The 17,748-nt window shown below is 45.4% G+C and overlaps 1 protein-coding gene across 1 annotated transcript in view; it reads right to left on the reverse strand.

The window, feature by feature from the left end:
• The window catches only part of LOC143958212 (ras-related protein Rab-11A), a 33,315-nt gene that overhangs the window by 13,676 nt on the left and 1,891 nt on the right, over positions 1–17,748 (reverse strand). Inside the window, exons 2-3 of the mRNA XM_077467692.1 lie at positions 2,405–2,600; positions 1,086–1,279 (exon numbers count right to left, since the gene is read on the reverse strand). Of these exons, the coding sequence (XP_077323818.1) occupies positions 1,086–1,279; positions 2,405–2,600 (390 nt within the window). The remainder of the gene's footprint in view (positions 1–1,085; positions 1,280–2,404; positions 2,601–17,748) is intronic.

Genomic DNA, 17,748 nt, shown 5'->3' on the forward strand with positions numbered 1-17,748 from the left:
GTCATTGCAGCTTCGGCCAATCACACAGCTGGAGCGAGCGTACCCAGAAGACAGACAGGGAGAAGATGTCAGCCCTCTCAGTGGTGACCGCGCGCCGGCTTCATTCTAAAAGGTAAGTATTCCATCATTTTTTTTCCCCACTGGCCGAGGTTTACAACCACTTTAAAGTGGTTGTAAACCCTTACAGACTACTTTGACCAACAGGTAAGCCTTACCTGTAGGTCCAAGAAATATCTCCTAAACCTACACGGTTTAGGAGATATTTGCAAAAAAAAGACATGCGCCGCAGACAGCGGTGCGCAGGCTCACTGAGCATGCAGCTGCTAACGGCGATATGCTGTTAGTGGCGACTCCTGTGCGCGAGTGACGTCATCGAGGCTCCGGAGCCACGATACCCGGAAAGAAGATGGACACTCCATGGAAGAGGGGACGGGGTGACATAGCTGGCTCCTGTGTCAGGTAAGTGACACATAATGGGCTACTGTGCAATGCATAGTAACCCATTATGCTTTACCTTTGTAGGGAGACAAAGAGGAAGTAAACCCATCAGGGTTTACTTCCTCTTTAAAGTCCAGACTTTATAAAGCTTGTCAGAGCTTTCAGAAAGCAGGGGACATAGAGCTAGAGCTCCGAGTGGAGAGCTCCGAGAGCTGATAGGAGGGAAGGGACACTCCTACCTTCACACAGAAACAGAGCAGAGGGTGTCAATCACAGGCTGCGTGCTGGAGCTCCTCCCCTCTCACTTTCTCTTGGTGTCAGGAAAACTTGTGACTGATACAGAAAGCAGAGGAAGGAGGCAGCAGACAGACAAGTACACACTATAGAGGGTTATGCTTTGTTCATATTTCAAGTCTGAGCTTTACAACCACTTTAAAGTTCTCACAGCCAGGGGCATTGTTCATGTAGATTTTCAATGGCATATTTCAGAAGAACATAACATCTATTATTATAATTGAGTTATAACCGGATTTTAAACAATTCAATCCTTTATAAAAAGTGTAGGACTGTTGAATTCTAAACCCTGGCAAGGACACTAGTAAGCGTTTTAGCGACATTCAGATCAATGTATATAAATCTATAATAACCTGCAAATGCTCGGGCCTCATCAGTCGGCACTGCTCTCAGGTGGCGCAAGTCACTCTTGTTGCCCACCAGCATGATGACGATGTTGTTGTCCGCATGGTCCCTCAACTCTTTTAGCCACCTTTCCACATTCTCGTAGGTAAGATGCTTGGCGATATCATACACCAGCAGAGCACCTACAGCACCTCTGTAGTACCTGTAAGGAGAAGATACACTGAGTCAGCTCATAAAGGAGTGAATCTAACTGGCGCTTATATTTGCTTATGAAATAGACAGAACTGTGCAGAATTTTGCATTAACGCTCCACTCACACTTGTACGAATCCAAAGTAGCACTGACTTTGGAGTGCAACTTTGGATAGGTGCAACTTAGATTCAACTTTGGCTTTGACCAGCGATAATCGGCAACTATTGCACAACTGTTGCATTGTATAACATTCAGGTGCGACTCATGCAACTTTTGAGGGTTAACATTGAAGTCTATGGCCCTCAAGTTGCATGAAAGTCAGACCACAGTAGTGAATGAACTACTCTGAAGTTGCTGCAACTTTAAAATTTGCACATATGAATGGTTATCATTGGAAAACATGGGGAACGACTTGTCATGTGACATTTTGTGCCCAAGGCTGCATTCACACTTCAGCGTTTTTAATCACGGGCAGATTGGCCAAGGTTTGAAAGCGCCAATCTGTGAATAACAAATTTGCGCTTTGTTTGAGAGGCCATTCATTTGAATGACACCCAAAATCGGGGTGCAGGTCTAGCGCGATAAAAAACGTGCTGCAATCACGGCAACCCACATTGCGGTCCCAAAAAAAGTTCAGGAGCTACTTTTGAATGGCAAACTTCCCAGGATTTATTGCACGGCAGACCCACGCCGCGATTTTAGGTGTCATTCCAATGAATAGTATTTCAAATGCAAGTCCCGTGACTTATTCACATAGCGGCGCTTTCAAATCACAGCAAATCTGCTTGTGATTCAAAACACTGAAGTATGAATGCAGCCTAAAAGCTGGATACACGCTAGACAACTTTTGTTGTTTGATTTCCTTTAGATTTACCTTCAACTATGTAGCACAAGGGCCTGCCTGCCTGATTGCATACAAATTAGGTTTGACCCCATATTATATGGTTTTAGTAAATAGAACCCTAAAAAAAAGGAAAAAAAAAAATTTAAATCTAAAGAAAAATTGTATAGCGTGCATCCAGCTTAACACTGCAAAGTATATATAAAAAAAAAAAAAAAAAAAAGATTGGATAAATATGCACAATATCACCCCACGTTCTTCCCACCCTTTCAGCCCCACATCATGGTGACTCACGCGGAGGTGATTGCGCGATATCTCTCCTGTCCGGCTGTGTCCCAAATCTGAGCTTTGATTGTTTTACCGTCCACCTGGATGCTCCTTGTAGCAAATTCCACCCCAATGGTGCTTTTGCTCTCCAGGTTAAACTCGTTACGGGTAAAGCGAGAAAGGAGGTTACTTTTTCCAACTCCAGAATCACCGATCAGCACCACTGAAAAGAGAAAGAAAAAATAAATAAATAAAATGCCCTTATGTTTAGTAAATCACAATGAAACACACACACATCCATACAGGCAGCACTGCTACTATTAAAACATAAGGGAACCTTGATTATTATGTTGAAAATTATCAAGAGGCAAGAAAATAAATAGGCTCAGACAATCACATGACCACTGTGACTGGCTGTCAGTGGTCACATGATTGGGAGTGTTTGATGCGCTGCCATACACTGTACTGCACGGTTTTGTGTTGCATATACAACAAACATTACCACTATAATTATCCACTTGAGGACCAGGCCTATTCTGACACTCATCTCCTATATGTAAAAAATCAACATTTTCTTTGCTAGAAAATTAATTTATAATAAATATTATAAAATTATATATATATATTTTTTTTTAGCAGAGGCTCCTAGAGACTAAAATGTCAGTTGTTACAATTTTTTGTGTCACACGGTATTTGCATAGTGGTTTTTAAAACACTTTTTTTGGAAACAATACTTCAATCAATAAAAAAATAATGATATAATAATATCTCTCTCTATAATATTATATATCTCTAGGTCATTGCCTACTGCGGTCACAAGAGATGTTTACATTTCTTGTGACAGTGATTAAAAAAAAATAAACGTAAGGAAACCATGAAAATAAAAATTATAATATATAGAGATTATATATATATATATATATATATATATATATATATATATATATATATATATATATATATATATAGAGATAGATATGATATATATATATATATATATATATATATATATATATATATATATATATATATATAGATATATATATAGATAGATATATATATCTCTATGTATGTGCGTATGTATGTGTGTATGTATGATATAGATGGATAGATATATAATGTGTGTGTGTATATATCTATATCATGTGAAAGAGGCCTTACTCTAAAATACTTTTAAAGGGCAGAGGAGACACCTGGGGGGAGTCTAATAGACCTCAGATCTCTCCATAAAGAGTACCTGTCACTGCCTATTAGGGCAACCAGGGATAGTTACATTCCTTGCAACAGCAATAAAAGTGGCAAAAAAACAAACAAACTAAAAACTAAATAAAGAGTGTAAAAATGAAAAAAAAAAAAAAAAAAAAAAAAAAACACACAATTCAAGTGCCCCCACCCCCTCACGCAAAAGCGAACAAACCCATTGGTCCTGCACGCATACATAAATGGCGAGCGCTCCACAGCTGTGATGCATCGCTGCGAATGTCAAGACAAGGGGTAATAATTCTAGTGCCACACCTCCCTGTGTAACTCTAAGCCAGGGATATGCAATTTGTGGACCTCCAGCTGTTGCAGAACTACAAGTCCCATGAGGCATTGCAAGACTGACAGCCACAAGTATGCCATCCAGATGCAGAGGCATGATGGGACTTGTAGTTTTGCAACAGCTGGAGGTTCGCTAATTGCATATCCCTGCTCTAAACAGTTTTTTCGCCCCATATGTGACTTGTACCTTTTTGTCTCTCTAACTTCCCACCCTACTCCTGTTATTCGAGAACCCTTACCAATAGTTGAACCTTACTAATTTCAAATACCACCAGCATCTGCTCCTGATCCGTGGAGAGTTCCACGAAACGTATCGACCCATTCTGATGCTTTTATGATATAGAGTATATGGGATTATTTCATCATTTTTACCTTGTTTTATTATATTGTATTATGCTGTAGCAATCATGATTTCTTATATAGCTATTGTGTGATATATGGATCAATGTGACTTTTTACAATGTTACTACCATTTAACTGCTTGCCGACTGCTTCACACACATATACTGCAGCAGAATCCTGTACCTGTACGTTGCCCCTTTAAGAAGCGGCTTGCGGGCACCACGAGTTCCGTGAGTGTGAACGCGGGTCGTGTGGACTCCATGTCTGCGGGGATACCCGCGATCGTGTCACGGAGAGGAAGAATGGGGAAATGCTAATGTAAACAAGCATCTCCCCGTTCTGCCTACCGACACTGATCACAGCTCCCTGTAATCAGTAGCGGCAATCAGTGTCGTGTCACACATAGCCCCCTCCCCCCCACAGTTAGAATCACTCGCTAGGACACACTTAACCCCTACAGCACCATCTAGTGGTTAACCCCTTCAATGCCAGTCACTTACATAGGAATCAATGCATTTTCAATTGCACTGATCGCTGAATGGACCCAAAATTGCGCCAAAAAGCGTCCAATCTGTCCGCCATAATGTCATAGTCACGATAAAAAAAAAAAAAAAAAAATGTTTTTGAAAAACCGCTGATCGCCGCCGTCACTAGTAAAAAAAAAAAAAAAAATTTTTTAAATGATAAAAATGTCATAAAATTATCCACTATTTTGTAGACGCTAACTTTTGTGCAAACCAATCAAAAATATGTAGAAGAATACGTATCGGCCTAAACTGAGGAAAAAAAGTTGTTTTTTTTTTTATATATTTTTGGGGATATTTATTATAGCAAAAAAGTAAAAAATAATGTTTTTTTTTTTTAAATCGCTGCTTTGTTTTGTTTATAGCGCAAAAAAAAAAACGTAAGGTGATCAAAAACCACCAAAAGAAAGCTCTATTTGTGGGGGGGGGGGGGGGGAGAAAGACGTCAATTTTGTTTGCGTGCAACGTCGCACGACTGCGCAATTGTCAGTTAAAGTGACGCAGTGCCGAATCGCAAAAAGTGTTCTGGTCTTTGGCCAACCAAATGGTCTGGGGCTGAAGTGGTTAATATTATGCTTTAAGCTAAAAATGTTATATATGAAATAAAATGTGATTTCTATGCATAGATTGCCCCGTGTTGCTGTGACATTGAGATCCAGTATGTAAAGTCACAATTTACAATTTTTTGGGTCAGACACCCATTGTCCACTATCACTTTCCAGTATCACGTTTCCTATAAAGTCCCAACCTTTCTTTCAGTCATATTACAGTGCTTGTAAACCCCTTGTAATCCTAGATTAAGGCTTACCTGTAGGTGCAAGAAATATCTCCCAGACCTAAAAGATTTAGGAGATATTTGCAAAAATGGCGGCACCGATGTCTATGGCGCATTCGCCGTAGACATCAGACGCACTGAGCGTTCCATTTCTAACGGCGATCATGCCATTAGGGGCGGCGGAAACAACGCGCATGCGTGGGAGTGGTGTCATCGTGGCTCCGGCCAGTCACAGCGCCGCAGCTGCAATACTCGGAAGTCACTCCCGGATAGATGGCGGCGTTGGAGGAGGCGGCGTACAAGGGCCGATGCGGAGGCTTCGATCTCAGGTAATTCATAATGAGCTAGTATGCTATGCGTACTAGCTCATTATGCCTTTGTCTTGCAGGGTGTATTCCCCCCAAGGCTTTACTTCCTCCAACTCTAAACTGGTAACCAAAGGCTTTTAAAGCTTCACCTATGGAGGATTTTTTAACCACTTGCCGACCAGCGTACGCCGATGTAAGTCGACAGAATGGCACGGGCAGGCAAATGGGCGTACATCGGGACATCGTACATCGGGAGCGCGCCGCTGGCGGCTCGCTCCCGCGCTGGTCAGGACCCCCGTGAGTCCGGTCGCGGGACCCGCAGACTCGATCGCCGCGGGCATACCCGCGATCATCTCACGGAGCGGCCAAATGAAGAAATGCCGTTGTAAACAGCATTTCTCCATTCTGCCTAGCAACTGGTGACGCTGATCTCTGCTCCATGTGATTGGAGCAGAGATCAGTGTTCACTAAATGAAAGCCCAGCCCCCCCACAGTTAGTAACACACCCCTAGGAACACTTAACCCCTACACTGCCACCCACTGGTTAACCCTTTCACTGCCAGTGTCATTTACACAGGAATCACTGCATTTATATAGCAGTGATTATTGTATAAATGACAATGGTCCCAAAAATGTGTCAAAAATGTCCGATGTGTCCCCCACAATGTCGCAGTCACAATAAAAATCGCTGATCGCCATTACTAGTAAAAAAAAAAAAAAAAAAATTAATAAAAATGCTATAAAACTATCCCTATTTTGTAAACGCTATAACTTTTGCGCAAACCAATCAATAATCGCTTATTGCGATTTTTTTTTACCAAAAATATGTAGAAGAATACGTATCGGCCTAAACTGAGGGAAAAAAAAATGTTTTTTTTATATATTTATTATAACAAAAAGTAAAAAATAATGCGTTTTTTTCAAAATTGTCGCTCTATTTTTGTTTATAGCGCAAAAAATAAAAACCGCAGGGGTGATCAAATACCACCAAAAGAAAGCTCTATTTGTGGGGAAAAAAAAAAAAAAGGACGTCAATTTTGTTTGGGAGCCACATCGCACGACCGCGCAATTGTCAGTTAAAGCTACGCAGTGCCGAATCGCAAAAAGTGGTCTGGTCTTTGACCAGCAAAATGGTCCCGCGTCTGAAAGTGGTTAAAATACAGAGCGTTCAGAAATTGAAAGCGTGACTTGAGGCATCTCTTTAGACGGCGTAACATCTTTTACCGCCAAAAAATTGGGGGAATTTATGGCGTTTTTGTGCATTATTCTTTACATATTTGATCAAACGACATCACTAAAGTCTGGGTTCCTGGGCGGAGCTCAGGGTTCATTTTCACTTCACCGTTATTTTAAGCAATGCTACTCAAAGTTCAAGAATAAATGCCATTATGTCATTCAATGTTACACAAAAGTAAAAAAAAAAAAAAAAAAAAAAACACACCATTGTTGAAAAACAGAATTAGAATGGGCTGAGCGTACAGCTGCAGTTTACTGTAATCCTTCACCTGGGTGCACCAGTCTGACAGGTCTACCTACCCCCCACACCACAGTTTCCTCATCATTTACAGGGGGTGACAGCTGACGGAAGCCAGACACAGCCTACTTGAATGGACAATTTATTTCAAAGAGAATGAGTAAGAAAAAGGTTGGGCAAGCTCATTCAAAATGTGTTTAACCCGTTACTGACCACCGGCCTATTAATTTAACTCCTTCAGCCCTGGAAGGATTTGCCCCCTTGATGATCAGGCCATTTTTTTTTTTTTTGCGTCGCAAAATACAGCACTTAACCGACAATTGCACGGTCATGCAACGATGTACACAAAAAGAGTCTTCCCCTCCCCCAAATAGAGCTCTCTTTTAGTGGTGGTATTTGATCGCCTCTGCAGTTTATTTTTTGCGCAACACAGACCGACGATGTAAAATAAATAAATAAAAAAAATCTTACATTTCTGCTTAAAAAATACATACATGCCCAATAAATATTTTTTTCAAAAAATTGAATTTCTTAATTTAAAGGGGTTGTAAAGGTAAATGTTTTTTTCACCTTATTGCATTCTATGCATTAAGGTGAAAAAACATCTGACAGTGCCCCCCCCCCCCCCCCGTTTTACTTACCTCACCCCTCGAAAGTCCCGCGCTCGTCCCCCGACGTCCTTTCCACCGTTCAGCCTGGCCGCTGATTGGCTGGAGTGGATGGAAAGCAGCGCAGCCATTGGCTCGCGCTGCTGTCAATCACATCCACTGACGCAGAGCGCCGGGGCCGTGTGATACAGCGAGCGGCTATAGCCGCCGGCTGTATCACGGGAGCGCGCCCGCAGATGCTTCTCACCATGCGAGGGAGCTCGCATGAACGTGAGAAGCACCTGCGGGAGGAAGCAGAGACAGCCGCCAAGGGACCCCAGAAGAGCAGGTTAGGGGCCACTCTGTGCAAAACGAGCTGCACAGTGGAGGTAAGTATAACATGTTTGATATTTTAAATAAAAAAAATTCACTTTACAATCCCTTTAAGCCGATTTGTATTCAGCTTTTTTTTTTCTTACCAAAAAGAAAACCTCACTAGGCGCATATTGATTGATTTGCACATAAGTTATAGTGCAACAACGGCGAACCTTGGCACCCCTGATGTATTGGAACTACATTTCCCATGATGCTCATCCACTGTGCAGTGTAGTTGGGCATCATGGGAAATTTAGTTCTACAACATCTGGGGTGTCAAGGTTCACCACTGTTATAATGTATACAAAATAGGGGATAGATTTGTGGCATTTTTATTGTTCATTTTATTTTTACTAGTAATAAGCGACTTTTTAGCAGGACTGCGACATCGCGGCGGACAGATTGGACACCTGACACTTTTTTGGGAACCAGCGACATTACAATGATCAGTGCTAAAAATATGTACCGACATTGTACTAATGACAGGGGCAGAAAAGGGAGGGTTAACATCATGGGCGCTCAAGGGGTTAAATGTGTTCTAAGGCTAGGTTTCCACTAGTGTGACTTTTCATGCGACTTGGGACTGAAAAGTCGCATGACAAGTATCCCATGATTTCCAATGAGTACCGTTCATGTCTGTGCGACTACAAGTCACAGTGACTTCAGAGTAGTCCCTGCACTACTTTGGTCCCACTTTGATGCGACTTGAGGTCCATAGACCTCAAGAATACACAGGCATTGCTCAATATCGCAGCAATATCACGCAACTTTAGGGGGGGGGGTTTCAATAGTGGAAACAGAGCCTTACTGTATGGGGGATGGGCTGCCTGGGATAACACACAGATCCGTCTTCCTGAACAGCAAAAAGACAGGATCTGTGTGTCATCCCGTGACAGAACGGAGATCTGCCTGGTTTACTATGGCAGATCCCTGTTCTGTCACTGCGTGGGAACGATCGTGGGGGCGGCCATCGAGTCCACCGAACCCTCTGATTAGCGCCCCTGCTGGCCAATGGGCGCGCTCGCCCCCACAGATTGCTCAGTACGAGCCCGACGTACACCTACAGCGATTTGCACTACTGTGTCAACCTGCCGCTATATAACTTGCGGGGAGGTTGGTCGGCAAGTGGTTAAAAATGTCCCAGAACAGCCGCTATGATCGTTCTTATGGTGCAGGGAATCGCCGGCTGAAAATGCCAATATCTGAATGAGGTCTGTAGCCTCAGGCATCATTCAAATATACCCCCGGAAAGTCAAGGACGTACCTTGGGCGCCAAGTGGTTAAAGTGTGTGTACACCCACTTTTACCTACAGATAAGTCTACATTAAGGCCCCTTTCACACCGACGATCCGTTCAGGCCCGCCTGTCAGTTTTTCAGGTGGACCTGAACGGATGCTCCATAGAGCGTCGGATGTCAGCGGTGACAAGTCCGCTGACATCCGACCCGCTCCGATCCCAAAAAGTGTGACGGAGGGAAAAAGCTATTTTTCCATCCGTCATCGGATCGGGTGACAATGGACACTGCGGTCCGTCGTCATCCGATCTCCCATAGGGGAGAGCGGCGCTGTGACAGGTCCGTCCCTGCGCAGTGTGCAGAGACGGACCTGTCATCTCCCTGCTCAGCGGGGATCGACGGAGTGATCCCCGCTGAGCAAACGGATATCCACGGGGCGGATCAGCACTGATCCGCCCCGTGTGAAAGGACCCTAAACCTGAAATATCTCCTAAACCTCCACTGACTACGGCACATGCACACTTTAGAAAGGGCACATCGTGCCGTTTCTAATAGGGCTCAAGCCGTGACTGGCGGCTCCCTCATGACATGCGCAGGAGTGACAACACGCAACGCCGACACTTGCCGCTAGTGGGCACAGCGGTGACATCACAGGCTTCATTTTCAGTAAAAGTGACACATAGTGGGCTACTGTGTGATGCATAGTAGCCTATTATGCTTTACCTATGCAGGGAAATAAAGAGGAAGTAAAACCCACCAGGGTTTACTTCCTCTTTAAGAGCCTATTGACACGCAAGGTTAAAAGAAAGAACCTTCCTTAACAGAGTGATATTCAGTCGAATGTGTCGGCTGCAGACAAGGATGTGAAACAGGAAGTGGTATTAAACCCAAAACCAAAAAAGGTCATATTGCAGCTTACCAAATAAATGTGGTGACTTTTTTCCCCCCATTTGTTTATTTTCTTTTTTAAAGGCTTTCTCCCCCTCTGTTCTCACCTGGCGATTTGGCCAGTAAGACACCAACTTTGGATAGTTTTGTACAAACTTTATTTGAAGTGCACAAAAACACACACTTCATTTATGGCAATGCGCAACAGTGCGCTGCGTTGCTGTATATTGGCGTGCAATTAAGTGCTGTGCACTGCGATAAAATGAAGCACGTCTGCATTTTTAGCCTAAGGTTGTAGTTTAGGTATGACATTTACAGCAGAACCAAAAATGTAATACTTACCTCTGTTTGAATGGTTTCCCCGACACTCGCAAAGTCCCTTGGCTGGCACCCGCATCTTTTCTCAAGGCTTCTTTCAGGTGAAGGTCTTTGGCTGTCTTGATTGGTTGGCATGGCCTTTACTTCTTGAGCGGGATTCCTGACCAGCAGCTGGGCTCAGCCTCTCAGCTGGCCGCTGGGAGCCTGAGCCAGCCACCCCTGCCCCCCTCCACAACCCGGTGCTCCTGTAAGTGCTGGAGGGCCAGACCAGAGAGCTGGTGACACACAGTCATTGGCTCTTCTCACTGAAGACCGAGAATGGCGTGAACAGCGTTTTTTGATCGCTTTGTTCTCGTTGTTGTAGGAGACATGGGACCAAAGCTTCACCCACCTAGGGGAGTATGCAAGTTTGATCTTTTTTTATTCCAAATATCTTTTTTTAAAGACTGAGTAGAGTTGCAGCCATAGGGTACTATTCTGGGGTCCCCCACCGGTGCTCCTGGCACCTTCCCTCCTGGCCACATAGCAAGCAGCTTGCTATGGGGGCACCTGAGCAAGCTTTCCCCCCCCGAGCCGATGTTCTGTGTGTCCATAGACATAGCCTGGCCCAGCTCTGCCCTCACTCTCTCCTCATTGGCTCACTGGCTGTGACTGACAGTAGCGGGAGCTAAGGGCTCCCGTTGCTGTCTTAGCCAATGAGGAAGAGACTCCTGAGAGATGCTGCACATCGCTGGATCGGGCTCCGGTAAGTATTATGGGGGGTGGCTCACTCCCAAACAACTGTTCTGTGTCCACGTAAACAGAGCCATGACTCTTCTCATTGGCCCACTGGCTGCGATTGCCATTAAAGGTTGTAAACCCTTGCGGTTTTTCACAATGTATTCAGGTGAAAAACCTCTTTTAGTGCACCAGCCCCCCCCCCCCCCCCTTTTACTTATCTGAGCCCGATCGTTCCTGCGCTGGGGAAAAGCACACTGGCTCCAGCTGGGATCTCGGGTCCTGATTGGAGAGATTGACACAGCAGAGACATTGGCTATGCTGCTATCAATTAAATCCAATGAAGACTCCCACAGGAGTCTATGCTGTTTCCTGTCCCGGCGCGCTGTCTGCTGGGACGCTGCACGACTCGTGCATGCGCAGTAGGGAACCGGGAAGTGAAGCCGCAATGCTTCACTTCCCGATTCCCTCACCTAGAATGCCAGCAGCAGCCGAGAGCCGATCGATCTCGGCTGCCAACATCGCTGGACCCTGGGGCAGGCGAGTGTCCATTTATTAAAAGTCAGCAGCTGTACTATTTATAGCTGCTTGCTTTTAATATTTTTGTGGGTGGAATCCTTCTTTAACCGCTTGAGATCCCCGCTATAGCCGAATGATGACTACAGTGCGGACCTCCTTTATCGGGAGAACGTCTATTGACGTCGTCCCGTGCACGAGCGGCCTGCGCGCCCCCTGAGGGGTGCGCAGCGATCAGCGAGTCTATGAGACTCGTCTGATCACAGATCGGAGCAAGGGGTCGATTACGACCCCTTACCAAGTGATCAACTGTCAGCCAACGACAGCTGATTATGTGATCACAACAGCCGATAATCGACTATTTTTCCTCCTCGCGCTGACAGCGTGAGAAAAGAAAAAAAAGCCGATCACCGGCGGCCGTGAGAGGGACTTCAGTCCCGCTCACGGCCAAGTCATTAGTGCCCACCTGCCCCCTAAATAAAGTAAGTGCCACCCAGCAGTGCCCACAATCTGCCTCAACAACAGTGCTGCACCTCATATCTGTGCCCATATCCAGTGTCATCTACCAGTACCCATCAGAGCCACCCATCTGTGCCGCCTTATCTGTGCCCACCAGTGCCGCCTTATCTGTGCCCACCAGTGCCGCCTTATCTGTGCCCACCAGTGCCGCCCACCAGTGCCGCCCACCAGTGCATTTCAATGAAGGAGAAAAATTACCTGTTTGCAAAATTTTATAACTATTAAACATGATTTTTATTTTTATTTTGCATCTTTTTGTGTTTAGCAAAAAAACAAAAAAAAAAACTCCCAGCTGTAATTAAATACCACCAAAAAAAAGCTCTATTTGTGGGAAAAAAATGATAAAAATTTAATTTGGGTACAGTGTTGTATGACCGCGCAATTGTCATTCAGGCTGGGTTCACACTGCTGCGGGGGGGAGATCCGGATGTGATTCGCACCCGCACTGCAGTGCAAATCACATCCGATCTCCCTAGCGATGCGAGTTTAGCCATACAGATAGTATGGCTGAATTCGCATCGCTCCCGCAGCAAACTCGCACGGGACCCTTTTTTTGGTCCGCAACAGAATCGGATCGCATGGGGGTTCACACCATGCGATCCGATACCTGTGCGAGTCGGCAGATCGCACTGCGATATGCGGACGGATCTGGGGGTGTCATTAACATATCATTGACACTCCCAGCCGTCCGCATAGGGCAGTGTGAACTGCCAGCGGGAGTAATGCGATGCGGGAAAACGCTGCGGATTCGCGGCGTTCCCGCATCGCGGTGGTGTGAACCCGGCCTCAAAGTGCATCAGCGCAGAAAGCTGAAAATTGGTCTGGGCATGAGGGGGGTTTAAGTGGCCAGTAAGCAAGTGGTTAAGGAACGTGTACATATCCTTTGAGAGTCAAGACTCTTGTGCACATCACTTGATCACGATGGGGCTCAGAGGAGTATTGGATGGGCTGCCGCCCATAGGATTTTTTTTTTTTTCACCTACATGCACACATTACACAAAAGTAAAAAAAATAAAAATAAATATAAAAACACCCCTTGAGCCTTTACAGCCATTTTCACTGCAAAATGACTGACTGGGTCACTTTAAGTCTTCCAAAAGTCCACAAATATAAGAGATAAGCAGCTCTGCATATTTTAGGCTATCAGTGTAGCTTTGGTCTGGAATTTTCATTCCAACAGCCCTCCCCCTGCAAATCAGTTAGTAAAGAACTACAACCCATATAGGTGAGCAATCTTGCACAGCGAACGAATATTGTTCTCTGTACAGAGGACAGATTAAAGGTCAGAGACACAAACACAGCTACAATTACACTATGGCCTGGCCAGGGAAGAACAAAGACTGAGCAGACATCAGAAGCTCAGGCAGGCCGGGACAAGCAGGTGAAGACATTCTACTTATGTGAACAAATGTGGCCCTCGGGGTGGGGGGGGGGGGGGTGGGGTCACCATATATTGCCCACTTTTCATAAAGTGCAATAAAAGAAGTTATCCTGCCGAGAGGGAGACATTCCAGCCACAGACGGGGAGGATGTGACGTTTGGAGAGCACAGAGGAGATTAGTGAGGTGTGCCGTGATCACCAGACATGGAGAAGTTTAGAGAAGTGAGCCCTCATTCCACTGACAGAACATTCCAAGTTTTAAAGAGGAAATCCTGCATTGTGAAGGCTGGAGCACCTTTTTTTCCTTTCTATAACAATCTTTGTACTTGCTGTAGGTCATTAGGTCTCGCGGTCGGGTGCCAAGAAGGGTGACGCAATGCCGCTGTGTAATCGGGGACTTAGGTGATTTCAGGGCGTGTTGTGTGAATCACTGAAGTCACAATGAGATGACACCCACACGTGAAAAGAAAAAAAAATAAGAAAAAGCTGCAGGGCGGCTACTGGGAGCCTTGGGCTCACCCCAAGTATAAAGGAAACAGGTTGCATGCAAATACAGTCACATTATACATGTCGGCATACCATAAAATATGTCATAGGTTATATAGCAGAAATACAAACGCGTTTTGTCACGTCATGTTGGTGTGGCTTTGGCAGTTCATGTCCTGACAAGCATAGCAATGCTGAAATGTAACCAGGAACAATGGTAAAGCACAAAGATGAAATGCCGGTTATCAAGACAAGCTTCCAGGAGAACTCATTCTCTTTACTCAATGCCAGTACGAAGCTGAACACTCCCTACAAATACCGGTATCTGCATGTAGATAAAAATAAATGGATCCTTCCCTACTAAACCAGCTGGTCCCTTTGAACTCTTCACAAATCTACAATTACAACCCCGACGGTCCTTCCTTACTGGAGATTATTCTACAAGTTTTGCTCTAAGTCGCGGGTGCTTCACCTGTGGCCCTCCAGCTGTTGCAGAACTACAAATCCCACAAGGCATTGCCAGGTTGACTGTTACAAGCATGACCCCCCAAAGACAGAGGCATGATAAGACATGAAACAGCTAGAGGGCCACAGGCTGAGCACCCATAATCTAGGTCAGGGGTCTCCAAACTGCGGCCCATGGGCCAGATGTGGCCCTTTGCTAGCCTGTATTCAGCCCTTGGGGCACAATGCCTCCCACTGACACCAACAATGGGGCACGATAGCTTCCACCGATACCAATGATGGAATACTATTCCTCCTACTAATAGGGGGAATACTCGTCCTCTTGACCACCAACCCCGAGGCCATATTTATTCTCAATGATGCCGGGCCCGTGACATTTTCTGCCCCTGCTGGCCACAATCCGGCCCTCCTAAAGTCTGAAAAACAATAAAGTGGCCCTTTGTTTGAAAAAGTTTGGAGACCCATGATCTAAGTCAGCGATGGAGAACCTTGGCACCCCAGATGTTCTGGAACTACATTTCCCATGATGCTCAACTACTCTGCAGAAATGTAGTTCCAAAACATCTGAAGGTGCCAAGGTTCACCATCACTGACCTGGGTCATGTGCCAATGCACGAGCACAGACGCATGTTCTTATGTAGGTGTTTCACAAGCCAGTCAGCTGAATAGACTGATCAATGAAACTAGGAAGTCTCACACAAATGAGGTTGGATCACTTCTAAGGACCTGGCCTTTTCTGGCACTTTTTGTTTACAAGCAAATCTGTAATTGTTTGCTAGAAAATTACTTACAACCCCCCAGACACACACACACACACACACACACACACACACACACACATATACAAAGGCATACCCCACTTTTAAAGCGGGAGTCCACCGGGACTCCGCGTTTTTTTTTTTTTTTTTTAAAAGCCAGCAGCTACAAATACTGCAGCTGCTGACTTTTAAATAGTGACACTTACCTGTCCAGCGCGCCCGCGATGTCGGCACCCGAAGCCGATCGCTCGCTCGTCTGGTGGGTCCTGCCGCCGCCATCTTGGGTATGGGAATCAGGAAATGGAGCCTTTCGGCTTCATTTCCCGGTTCCCTACTGCGCATGCGCGAGCCGCGCGGCGCAATCCGGACGGTCCCCGCTGCCTCTGGGAGCTGTGTGTTTCCCAGCAGGCAGCGGGGCACTTGAAGGGGGCGGGCGCTTGTGGAAAGGGGCGTAACGTACGCCCCTTTCCGCAGAGAGCTAGCCCGGAAGTGGGTGCAGTTACCTGGATTATCCAGGTAACTGCACCCCCCTCCCCCCTGAAAGGTGCCGATTGTGGCGCCGGAGGGGGGGGGGGGGGGGATTCCGATGAGCAGAGGTCCATTTTAGGGTGGACCTCCGCTTTAAGTACACAATGGGATTTACTAAAGCTGAAAAGTGCAAAAAATCAGGGTCAATTCTGTATAGAAACCAATGAGCTTCCAGGTTTTATTACAGAAGCTTAAAGCGGGGTTCCACTCTAAAGTGGAACTTCCGCTGATCGGAACCCTCCCCCCCTCCGGTGTCACAATTGGCACCTTTCAGGGGGGAGGGGGGTGGAGATACCTGTCAAAGACAGGTATTTACACCCACTTCCGGGCATAGACTCCCGTGGGAGTCTACGCCATTTCCTGTCCTGCCGTGCTGTCTGCTGGGACACACACGGGTCTCAGAGACAGCGCGGACAATTCCTATTGCGCTGCGCGACTCGCGCAGTAGGGAACCGGGAAGTGAAGCCGATTCGCTTCACTTCCTGATTCCCTCACCTAGAATGGTGGCGGCAGCAGCCGAGCGATCGATCTCGGCATCGCTGGAACCTGGGACAGGCGAGTGTCCATTTATTAAAAGTCAGCAGCTGTAGTATTTATAGCTGCTGGCATTTAATATTTTTTTGTAGGTGGAATCCCTCTTTAAGGGAACAAGCTGGGGTTAGAAGCTCATTGGATTCTATGCAGAAGTGAGCCTGATTTTGCACTTTTAAGCTTTAGTAAATAAACCCCATTGTGCACTTAAAAGTGGGGTACGCATATCTCAGAGAGAGAGCGAGATCGGAGACCCTAGAGAATCGCACAGCGATCGTTGCAATTTGTGCAGCAGTTTTTTTTTTAAACGCAATTTTTTGTTTAGAAAAAATACATTTAAAAATGCACAAAAACAGAATATATAACCCAAGGCTTTGGTAAGTTATAAAAAATGTTACGCCGAGTACATCGATACTCAAGATGTCACGCTTTGAAATTGGGTACGCTCATGGAATGGTGACAAACTTATAAATCTTTGTGGGCGACACTTTAACTTGTTTTACAGGCTACATGTCTAGAGTCACAGAGAAGGTCTAGGGCTAGAATTGTTGGTCTCACTAAGGCTCAACGGCGATACTTCACACGTGTGGTGCGAACACAGTTTACATATGTGTGTGCAACTTAAGTATGCTTCTGCGTGAGAGCTCGGAGGGATGGGGATGATTTGCTTTTTTTTTAATTATTATTATTATTATTACACACACTGCCTTTAATTTTATTACTACTTTCATTCCCATTACAAGGAATGTAAAAATATCGGGTGAGAGGTCCTCTTTGTGAAGACATCTGGAGTCTATAAAACCTCAAATTTCTACTTTACCTTTAAAAGCAAAGGAAAAAAAAAAGTTTGATCTTTTACTTATGCGTTTGTTTCTGCGTATTCATTTTTTTCTTATTCTAAGGGCCGGTTCACACTGCAGGCGATGCGAGGCGACACCGACTTGCCTCGCCGCGACCTGCCGCGACCTCAGCAGCAACTTGCAGATGACTTCTGTATAGAAGTCAATGCAAGTCGCCCCGAGGTCGCCCGAAAGTAGTACAGGAACCTTTTCTCTGAGTGGGAGCGACTCGAGTCGCTCCTCTCAGAACGGTTCCATTGTACA

Source organism: Lithobates pipiens, unplaced genomic scaffold, assembly GCF_037356315.1.
Source record: "Lithobates pipiens isolate NorthernLeopardFrog02 unplaced genomic scaffold, aLitPip1_a1.2 Scaffold_6, whole genome shotgun sequence".
NCBI classification, from domain to species: Eukaryota; Metazoa; Chordata; class Amphibia; order Anura; family Ranidae; genus Lithobates; species Lithobates pipiens.